The sequence below is a fragment of the Pseudorca crassidens genome, chromosome 11 (genome assembly GCF_039906515.1).
Source record: "Pseudorca crassidens isolate mPseCra1 chromosome 11, mPseCra1.hap1, whole genome shotgun sequence".
Classification (NCBI taxonomy): Eukaryota; Metazoa; Chordata; class Mammalia; order Artiodactyla; family Delphinidae; genus Pseudorca; species Pseudorca crassidens.
The window spans coordinates 6,716,439-6,727,607 of NC_090306.1; the positions used below are offsets into that span (position 1 = coordinate 6,716,439).

At 45.5% G+C, this 11,169-nt stretch overlaps 1 protein-coding gene across 6 annotated transcripts in view; it reads left to right on the forward strand.

Moving 5' to 3' along the window:
• Window positions 1–7,057, forward strand: part of PEX5 (peroxisomal biogenesis factor 5) — an 18,259-nt gene extending 11,202 nt beyond the window's left edge. For all 6 annotated transcript variants that reach the window (XM_067695622.1, XM_067695621.1, XM_067695620.1 and 3 more), the window contains 6 exons: window positions 3,483–3,626; window positions 3,827–3,897; window positions 4,293–4,505; window positions 4,753–4,918; window positions 5,273–5,430; window positions 5,622–7,057. In XM_067695622.1, coding sequence (XP_067551723.1) covers window positions 3,483–3,626; window positions 3,827–3,897; window positions 4,293–4,505; window positions 4,753–4,918; window positions 5,273–5,430; window positions 5,622–5,823 — 954 coding nt within the window. In that variant the 3' untranslated portion in view covers window positions 5,824–7,057. The remainder of the gene's footprint in view (window positions 1–3,482; window positions 3,627–3,826; window positions 3,898–4,292; window positions 4,506–4,752; window positions 4,919–5,272; window positions 5,431–5,621) is intronic.
• The last annotated feature ends 4,112 nt before the right edge of the window (window positions 7,058–11,169 follow it).

Sequence of the window (11,169 nt, forward strand, 5' to 3'; positions counted from 1 at the left end):
CCCAGAAGTCGGTGGTGAAGAATGATTGAATTTTGCATGTAGTATATACTGTTGCCTTAGAAGCATATGTTATATCGGGGTATCACTGTGAAAAAAATCTGCTTGCGGGTTGTGGGGCATTCGGACATGTGGGTAATAATTGAGCTGTGAGTTGAAGCATGACTGGGGAGGGAGAGATTGCTTGGTTTTGAAAAAGGCAAAACAGGAACTGGGGAGGTGATCAGTGGTGTCTTTTTCTCAGCTCAGACCTAGTTGGGGCTAGAACTAGAGGGCCAGGATTCTGGAGGTAGATCTTGCGAAGATAGAGAAGAACAGAGTTCAAGATAACTTAGAAAAGGCTAGGATTTAAAAGCCAATGAAAATCTTAGTACTAGGAAAAAGATGATTTTGTTTATTATCCCGGCCTGACTTTCTGAGAGTTGTTCTGTGATATAATAGAAAAGGGAGCTTACCTTTTGGGACCCCATCCTCTGGTTTTTCCATAGTAAGAGTTTCTTCTATAGACTTGTGATGAGGAAGAACTGAAGGAAATACCTGGAGATAATACTTTTATTAATTTATAATAGACACTTGATAAGTTGCACAGGCCCTGTCGACTTACAAATGGCAAGGTATAAAGTTTAGATAAAAATTTCCTGGGACTTCCCTGGTGGCACAGTGGTTAAGACTCCGCCTGCCAATGCAGGGGACACGGGTTCAATCCCTGGTCCGGGAAGATCCTACATGCCACGGAGCAACTATGCCTGTGCACCACAACTACTGAGCCTGCGCTCTAGAGCCTGTGAGCCATAACTACTGACCTATGTGCCACAACTACTGAGGCCCATGCACCTGGAGCCTGTGCTCCGCGAAAAGAGAAGCCACCGCAATGAGAAGCCCGTGCACTGCAATGAAGAGTAGCCCCGCTAGCTACAAATAGAGAAAGCCCGTGCACAGCAATGAAGATGCAACACAGCCAAAAAATAAATAAAAATAATTAAAAAAAAATTTTTCCTGGTTTTTGATAAGTATAGACATAGCTCTAATTTCATATGAGCAGCACCTCCTCTTAGCATTTTTTACTCCTGTATTAATGACATGATAGTTGGAATAAATTCTTTAATTCAAAACCTAAAAACATAATTATGTTTTTAGATTTTTGAACCCTATTTTGATATCATTGTTACCTTGGGATATTGCAAAATTAGGATTAGAAACATTTGCATTAAGGTTCCAGATTTTGTCTGCCTTTTGTTAAACTGTTAATAAATTATATGTCAATAGTACTTGTTTTTTATTTTTCAAATGTTGATCTGACTCTATCAGGTAAATTCATGGGTATCTGAATGTCGTATTTTTTATTCATGATCCTTAAATTTTCAAGGCTACACCTACAGCTGGAGCAGATATGATACTGTATACTGTTAGCGTGAAGGAGAAATTTCTGTGATGGGACACACTCTACTTAGTAGTGATCCTATTTTTGCAGTATGATCCTATGAAATTTTGAGCAGACCAGACGATGGATCAGACCTGATGAATGGCTTGGATTAGACTTTTTAAGATGGAACAGTGGTCCCAAGCTTATCCTGCATCCTGTGGGTTGTTAAAGGTTCCTCCAGAGGACTCTTTTTTTTTTTCATCTATACAAATATTCTACTTTTGAAAAATTCCTCTCTGATCAGCAATTGATAAAATCTCAAGGAGGATAGATAACACAGACAAGAGCATACTTAGAGAACCCTGTGGTTGCAACATGATGGAATTGACTTGTTGCATTGTCTGCTGAGGATAATACCTATTCACGCATCGTATTTTAACCTTTTTGGTAAGGCTGTGGCAGATATTCTCATCTGATGCTCTCAGTAACTCTGAGAGGCAGGAATTACTTTCATTAGGAAATTGTGTTATCGGTGACAATGATCTGTTTCCTACGGGGTGGCTTAAAACATGGGAGGGTGAATGCAGAAGGCTTTATCTTGTGGAACTCTAATAGTCTAGGTGGGGCTGGCAAACTGTGGCCCATGGGAAATCTATCCTTCCACCTTTTTCTTTTTTTTTATGGCCCGTGAGCTGAGAATGGTTTTAACATTTTTAAATGGTTTTAAAAAAATGAAAAGTAATAATTTGTGAAACGTGAAAATTATATATTGATAAAATTCAAACTTCAGTGTCCATAAATAGAGTTTTATTGGAACACAGCCATGCTTGTTTACATATCATCTGTGGCTAGTTTCTCACTGCTCTGGTGGAGATGAGTAGTTGTGACAAAATATTTATCCTCTGCCCCTTGCTGATCCTTGTTCTAGGGTCCTTTCCTATCTTCTGAGTTTTCCTGTTGCACGGAGGTGTCCCAGGAACATTACCTATTCTCAGCATGAATATACTTTTTATACGTTTATCCCAAATCCATCTCCTGTATGTCTCACTTCTTAAATCCCCATTGTAATTATTTAATTTTTATTTGTTACAAATAATTTGCAGATTACTTATAATGGTTTAGAACTTTGCTGGCAAGATTTGAGCGTTTCTGGTTCTTGAGCAGTTTCACAATGGTAGTGAAGAAGGGCCTCACTCATGTCTTTGTTTCGTACAGTTTCATTCTGATTTGTCCTTAACTGCGTTTAGAAAGGGCCCTGCCCTGTATTTTGCATCTTGTGTTCATTCTGGGGTATTGTTTTGTGATGGTAACCACTGCTCTCCAAAAAGGAGCATTTTATTCCCTTGTCCCAAGTCACACGCTTACTAGGGACCCATTTTATCTTAACACGTCTCTGCCTACGTGGAAGCCCTGGGGACAGAGCTCTGCACAGAGCATCATAACTTCCCTCAAATGAGAAAGCCTCAGCTAGAAGAGGACTGGTCTTTCTGAAGCGTTTTCTGCCCTCAGGATTTTGGAATCTAGCTTTAATTTACTATCAGATACAGATTAATATTAATAACTTTTAAGAATGAAATTGGGAAATAAATTAAAATTTTCAAAGTGCTTGAACACATGCTGTCAAGTCAGTGTGCACAGGACTCCGTGAGCTGGGTAAGAGTTGCGTTTGAATAGCAGGGCCTCTGACTCCAAATTGCATTTCCTTTATAGATTATCACACTATTGCAGGATAACAAGAAATGCCCCTTGAATAGCTAAAGAGAACTTATCTCATTACTGTAAGCAGATCCTGTTAAGAAACGTGCTCTGTCCAGTAATGAGAGATCAGGGATGTGGAAACACCGGCTGATAAAAACTTCCTAAAATGAGCTTCATCCCAGCTCATTTTAGGATCAGAGTTTGCCTGGCTTTCCAGTCGCTGTGGGCATGACCCGGAATTTCTTCACTGTGGTCGTAGGTGATCTCCTTCATGACGTGGAGAACTTGCCAGCATTTATCCGGATACCTTTTTGGAGGCCTTCAGCTTCTTTTCCACGTCAGTCTTGGTTGTCAGCTCCCATTCCTGCTGCTCTGTGATGGCCCCCTCCGGGACGGGGTCTCACTTGGCTTCCCTTCCTCGTAGGGGTACCACTTTGAGGAGGAGAACCCCCTGCGTGACCACCCCCAGCCTTTTGAGGAAGGGCTGCGGCGACTTGAGGAGGGTGACCTGCCGAACGCTGTCCTGCTCTTCGAGGCGGCTGTGCAGCAGGACCCCAAGCACATGGAAGTGAGCAGCTCGTTCTTCTGACTTCAGATGGGAGACGCTCCCTCCAGTTTTGAGGGAGGCCCCTGAGGGTGGTGCCGATATTAGGGCCCGGGCGACAGCCTGGTCGGGTTCTGAGAGTGAGGTGGTGGGTGGGGCGAGCAGAGGAAGCAGTGGTGGGAAGGTGAATACCGGGGTGATGAAATCTGGCAACTTCCCTCTAGGCCTGGCAGTACCTGGGGACCACCCAGGCGGAGAATGAGCAAGAACTCTTAGCCATCAGCGCCCTGCGGAGGTGAGTACACTGAAAGGGTGGGGGGCAGGGTGGTCCCAGGGCTCTACAAATAACCTTTAGAATGACAGAGCCTACTCTTCTTTCTGGCTACTAACACGAGTGTTTTCTCATGATGAAGCTCTAAGGTTTGGGGTGAGTCTGGAGATAACTGGCTCCATTTGTTCCTCGGCTTTTGGTTTTATTTGTGGGACCCTGGCTGGTTCCTTGGCTGCTGAAATGTTCCGTTTCTCAGGACTGTAACTTTATTAATAAGCCACCCGTAGAGGATTCCTCCGTACCTTAACTGCGGGAGTTGGCAGGTACCTCTGCGTTCTGAAGCTTGGCTCGGCTCCCAGGGTGCTGATAGGTGCAGTGTCAGCCTCAGAGCCCAGCTCTGTCCATCTCTGTCCAAACAGGTGCCTAGAGCTAAAGCCAGACAACCGGACGGCACTGATGGCGCTGGCTGTAAGCTTCACCAACGAGTCCCTGCAGCGGCAGGCCTGCGAGACCCTGCGAGACTGGCTGCGCTACACACCAGCCTATGCCCACCTGGTGGCAGCCGGGGAAGAAGGGGCCAGCGGGGCAGGACTGGGCCCCAGCAAGCGCATCCTGGGCTCTCTGTTGTCCGAGTGAGTGTGGGGACCTCCTGGGATGACGAGTGGCAACCCGAGTAGAAGGAGGACCTGGCTTGTGGAATTTTGGATAGATTGAGGCTCAGGGTCTAAGAGTGGGATGGAAGACTCAGGATTGGAAGGAGGATAGATAGACGCATCTTGGGGGTACGATTGGTTAGTGAAAGGATTATTTGGGAGGGGTAGGAATATAGACATATCCATCCACCTGCTTTTTTGCATTTTTTTTTTCTTCCATGTCCAGTTCCCTGTTTCTCGAAGTGAAAGAGCTCTTCCTGGCAGCTGTGCGCCTGGACCCGACATCCATTGACCCTGATGTGCAGTGTGGCTTGGGAGTCCTCTTCAACCTGAGTGGGGAGTATGACAAGGCGGTGGACTGTTTCACAGCCGCCCTCAGCGTTCGTCCCAATGTGAGCCTCAGGGGAGGAAGGGAGATAGAACAGGACTCTATACCTTATGGAGGAATCGTTTGTTGGGACCTTCGGAGTCATGGGATATTTCATTCCAGTGTTCCATGTACTGGTTGCCTTGGGAGAATTGGGAAAAGAAGAGCGGGAGTCTAGGGTCGTCTGGACTTAGGGGAGTCTGCGGGGGGTGAGTGGTTGCGTCGTGGTCACAACGTCGTGGCCACACAGTGACCTGTGGAGACAGGAGTGGAATCGTAACATGCGTTAGAGAAACAGAGTGGGGAGCCAGGGGGAGATCGGGCAGAATTTGATCTGAGCCTGGGCCCTGTTTCTAACCCTTGTCCATCCCTATCTTAGGACTATTTGCTGTGGAATAAGCTAGGGGCCACCCTGGCCAATGGAAACCAGAGTGAAGAAGCAGTAGCTGCATACCGTCGGGCCCTCGAGCTCCAGCCTGGCTATATACGGTCCCGCTACAACCTGGGCATCAGCTGCATCAACCTTGGGGCCCACCGGTGAGAGTATCTACTGAGGAGTGAATGAATGAATGAATGAATGAATGAATGAACTCCCTGCCTTTGGCCCTGGCTCCTCATTCTCTATCCTGTTATTTGACCTCGAGCTCCAGCTTTCTTTCTCCCCATGCCAGCTGACCTACCTCCTTCCACTGGTTCTGCTCACCAGCTCTCATTCTTCTCCCTTGCAGTGAGGCGGTGGAACACTTTTTGGAGGCCCTGAACATGCAGAGGAAAAGCCGGGGCCCTCGGGGCGAAGGGGGTGCCATGTCGGAGAACATCTGGAGCACCCTGCGTTTAGCCTTGTCTATGTTAGGCCAGAGCAACGCCTACGGGGCGGCTGATGCCCGGGATCTGTCCACCCTCCTAGCAATGTTCGGCCTGCCCCAATGACAGTGGGATGGGCTGCCCTGCGAGTGTTTTCCTGGAGGGGTGCCTGCTCTGGATGTGATCCCCTCTCCCCAAACGGGCCTACCAAGGGGGTGGGCTGATGGCCACAAGCGGTACTGCCTCTCAGGAGCTGCCTCAGTGTAGGGGTGGGTAGTCTGGGTTCTAGTTCCTGCATAATTGTAGGAAGATGAGCTGTGTTGTCGGAGTCCCTTGGTAATTCAAGGGCTGTCCGTGCAGCTCCAGATCTCTCTGCTCATCACGCCCTTTCTTGGTGCTGCTTTTTGGGAAGGACCCAAAGATACAGGTTGTCATCTGCTGCCATTTCTGATTGGGTCTACCACATTTGTAGCGTCTGTCCTCCCCCTCCTTTCTCCTTTTACTGGGACTTGATGATAGTCCAGCCTCCTCGCGCAGTGGTGTGTGGCAGGTTCTGTCAAGCGCCTCTGTGATGACTGTAGGGTGGGACGTGTTAGGAGTTGGCCTGTGTGATTTGAATGTTGATTTGGCTCAGCAGAACTGAGGTTTTAGGGGTGCTCGTAGTTCTGTCATTCTTGGACCTCTCCTGGCTGTAGCTCAGAGTTCCTGGATAATGCTGTGCGCAGTAATGGGCGTCATTACCATAGGGGTCCTCAGGGGCTGCCGGGGTTAAGTTGCTACAGAGTGTTTGGGTGTGGGGAGAGGAAACCTCATTGTGGAATGAGCCTCGAAGGGACCACGTAGGCTCAGGTCAAGGGCTCTGGCTTGGGGGCCTGTGGAGGGAGGACAGAGCAGGTGGGACGAGGAATGTCCTGAGTGCAGCCATCCCCCTCCTCTTAGAAAGACCTGCGAGTAGGAATTGAGCTAGCTCTTCTGGAAAGTTGGTTCAGAAATTGCAGTCTTGCCAAATTCCTGGCAGAGAGAGGGTTCAGTGTTACCTTGAGCCTTTGCTGTCCTTGAAATGTTTGTAGCGGGGAGGGTCGGAAAATCCCCTTCCCCCATATCACCTCCACAAGGCGAAGGCTGAGAGGAAGTGAGTGAGCAGCTTGGGTTCTGCCGGGGAGATGCCCCGAGCCCAGAAACGACTGAAGCGGCCGGGAAGCCTCTTGCCTTGTCTTAGGTAGCTAATGGTCAGATTTTTTTTAAAACTACCGTGGTCCCAAGTTTCCATCCTAAAATTTATTTTTCTTTGTATGAATATGTGTAAATGATTTAAAAAATTGTAAAATATTTGTATGAGGAATAAATGGAACAGACATGGCTTTGAGTCCTGCTACTGGGTGTGCAGTTGGGATGGTGGGAGGGGAATTGCTGTTTGGAGGTTGGTGTTCAACAGTTTTTCTCGATTTATCTTTCAAATTCTCATTGGTACATTGATTACCTATCTGTCTCCCAAGTAATTACTCAGCACCTACTATATGCGAGGTACATGAATAAGGTGGTCAAGGTCCCTGTGTTCATGGGACTGATGGTTTAGCAGGAGACGGGTGTTTGACAATCATGCATTTTTTACATTTGTGTTACTTCTATACAGGAAACTATGGAGTGTGATGTAATTGTTTGCTATTTTTTATTACGAATTATTACATGGGAGGACTTTTGTAGTTTCTTCAATGCTTAGGGCATTGAGATGCCAGCATTTCAGTGCTGGCTCTACCTGGTTTCTATCAGGAGCTCTCGAGAGACATATCAAGATGGGTCTCTACCCTGGGGAAAAATTTTAAAATATGAATATTTATGTTTGGAGATAAATGTCCATGGTCATGTTAGAATTTAAAATGTCTAAAGGAGAACTGGTTCAGTAATTACCCAGACAGTGAAATATTATTAAGCTATTTAATTATATTTATGGAACAATTTCCAATGACAATGAATGCTAACAATATAATGAGAAGAAAAGTTTAGCAAACTTTTTACAGTTTTTATCTCAAGAAGAAAGTGCCTTGAAAAGAGAATAAGGAAATTCCCAGTATGTTAAATGTATCAGGATTATGTCCCCCCTTCTTTGTCATACTTCTCTGTAATTTACAAATTTTCTTTGTGTGTAATACTTTCATAGAAAAGAAGAGAAAAGAAAACGTCACGGGGAGGAGGGCATCCGTTGCCACCACCTGGGGCTCTGAAGGCCAGTGGTGCAGGGCCCGCGGGCCTGGGAGTGGGCTGGGCAGGCTGATGCAGCAGTTTCTGGAGTGGAGATACAAGAAGGAAAAAAGTCTGGCTGGGTAAATGGCTTAGGAGTTGAGCTAACTTCTGGTTTAAGCAAAATCTCCAGGTTGATCTGCTTTGTCTGTGTTTGGTGGCGTCAAGGTGTCCAAGAGGATGCTTTCCTTGCATGGTCAGGTCCAAGCGCCTCTTGAATCCACATCAAATTCAGCCAGTATTTACTGAGCCCCTATCACGTGCCAGGTGCTGTCGGGTACCAGGGATGCAGTTCAGAAGGCAGACAAGGTCCCTACTCTCACGGCTGATGTACTAGTTGAAGGAGCAACGGAATAAATAAGTAAATAAGCACCTTCAGTTAGTGTGGTCAGGAAAGGCCTTTGTCGTGAGCTGGTCAGAGTGGGAGGGGCCAGCGGGGGCTACTTTTCGTTGTGGTGCGGTGGCTTCTCGTTGCAGAGCATGGGCTCTAGGCGCATGGGCGTCAGTGGTTGTGGCATGCGGGTTCAGTAGTTGTGGCTCGCGGGCTCTAGAGCGCAGGCTCGGTAGTTGTGGCTCGCGGGCTCTAGAGCGCAGGCTCGGTAGTTGTGGCTCGCGGGCTCTAGAGCGCAGGCTCAGTAGTTGTGGCTCGCGGGCTTAGTTGCTCTGCAGCAGGTGGCATCTTCCCGGAGCAGGGCTCGAACCCATGTCCCCTGAATTGGCAGGCGGATTCTTAACCACTGCGTCACCAGAGAAGTCTCCCACTCTCTTCTTTAAATCCTCTCCCCTGCTTCTGTGATATTTTCTCTCCTAAGCTGCTTCCCAGTCTCCTTTAAGTGTCTCTCTGTCTACCTGCTCCTGAGGTGCTGATGTTCCTGAGGCTCTGTTCTTGGCCTTTCCTTGCTTTGCATGGTTCTTTGACGACCTGAGCCACACCTGTGGCTGTAACTACCATTTAAATGGTGATAACAGAGCAGCCTAGATCTCTGCCCCAGCTTTGGATACATCGCACACTTACCTTCTTTCTCCTCTGCTTGGATGTTTCCCTGCTACCCTAAATTCAACAAATTCAAAACAGGAACTTCATCCCCAACATGGCTCCTCATTTTGTGCGCTCCTGGAGACTTACTAGGAGAAAGCTGTGAGTGGGTCTGGATTCCTCCTCCTCATTTTCCTGTAACACTCCTTAGTCACCCCGTTCTTCAGGGTCTGCCCCCTCAGTAAAGCCCACAAGTGTCTTCTGGTTTTTGTACTTTTGCTATTACTTCTGTTTAGGGGTTTATCCTCTCGTGAATTACTGTGATAGCTTCTTGTTTTTTTCTCATTTCATTTACCCCCAACTCCTCATCATGAAACTGATACACTTCCTTAGACATGACATGCTGTCTCTTCCCTCTGACTTCTCACAGTTTGCACAATAGATGAAAGTTCAATCAATGCCTGTTGAATGAACCAAATACTGTAAGTCCCCTGCATATGAATGAGTTCCATTCTGAGAGTGTGTTCATAAGTCCAATTTGTTCGTTAAGTCCAACAAAGTTAGCCTAGGTACCCAACTAACACAGTCGGCTATATAGTACTGTACTGTAATAGGTTTTAATAGTTTTCACACAAATAATACATAAAAAACAGGGCTTCCCTGGTGGCGCAGTGGTTGAGAGTCCGCCTGCCGATGCAGGGGACACGGGTTCGTGCCCCAGTCCGGGAAGATCCCACGTGCCACGGAGCGGCTGGGCCCATGAGCCGTGGCCGCTGAGCCTGCGCGTCCGGAGCCTGTGCTCCACAACGGGAGAGGCCCGCGTACCGCAAAAAAAAAAAAAGACCTATGTAGAAATCCTGTATGTCTAAAATTCACATATCAATTTACTTTGATTAGACTGAACTTGGATTAAAATTTAATTCTCATATTTATTTTTACCATCATAACTTCTATTTTTTTGGTTTTTAAATTTTAGGACAAGAAGGTTTTAAAATATCTTTCAATTTGCAACAATATATTTGAAAGGAATTTAGACCTGGAATCTTTTGTATTTATTTTTAGTTTCTCTTCAGCCTTTTCATGATCCCTAATCATTAGCTTATTGTCCATTTGCATTTCTTTTGTAGTTTTTCTGGTAACAGTGCAGGGACCCTGAGGTTATTAAACCAAAGGAATATTTCTTTTATTCTCATCCAAAAACACTTTAGATAAAATTTTTTTTAGAGAATAAGAATGTTTAATTTTTTATTAAGAATTTATTATTTTATACACACTCATCCATATGTATTTAATTTTTTTTCCTTTTTGTCAGTGTGGCATTTACTTTTAACCAAGGGATTTGTAATTCAAAGCAATTCAGTGTTTCATTTGAAAAATCCTTTGCAAGTAGAAAATCTCATCATTTTAAGATCTAGTCCTATGAACTATTAGTTCATAGGAGATATTAATATATTTAATATATTTGGGCAAATTAGAGTGGTGACAATGAAGATTATACTTTCGTTTTCCAAATAGGAAAGTTTTTCTTAAAGAGCTAGTGTACTTAAAGCATTCAGAGTTTGGTTGGATAGTTGGATTTTCTTGGGAGATGTATTAATTTTCTTTGGCTGCAAAAAAACACCCCAAAACTCAGTGGCTTAAAACAACAACAATGCTTGATTATTTCTCATGATTCTGGGAGTTGGCAGTCTGAGTGATTCTGCTGTACTTACCTGGGCCCCCTCATGGGACTGCCAGCTGTCATCTGATGGTCCATCTAGGACTGCAGTGTCCCAGATGTCTGCATAACATGTCTGGCTGTTGGCTACACGTCCTCAATTCTCCTCCAGGTGGTTTCGTGTTCTCCAGTAGACTAGACTGGGCTTCACAGCTTGGTGGTGTCAGGGTGTCAAAAGAGAACCAACAGGAGTTATAGGACCTTTTATGACCCAGTCTCTGGGGCTCACACAATCTCACTATTGCCACATTTTATTGGTCAAGGCAAATCATTTATTTTACAAACTTATAAGTGAAATACACATTCAAGCGTGTGAAGACATAGACTCTGTCTCTTGATGAGAAGAAGTGACACATTACAGAGATGTGGATATAGGAAGTATGATTTCTTTGAGGACAATATTACAGTGATCTACCACAGTAGCCTTTGAGATTTCTTCCAGGATTTATGTAGACTGCTTAATGGTCTTTCTCACATCAACTTAAATAGGAATCCATAGCAATTGAGACAGTTTCCGGCCTTTAAATTTAAGAATATTCTA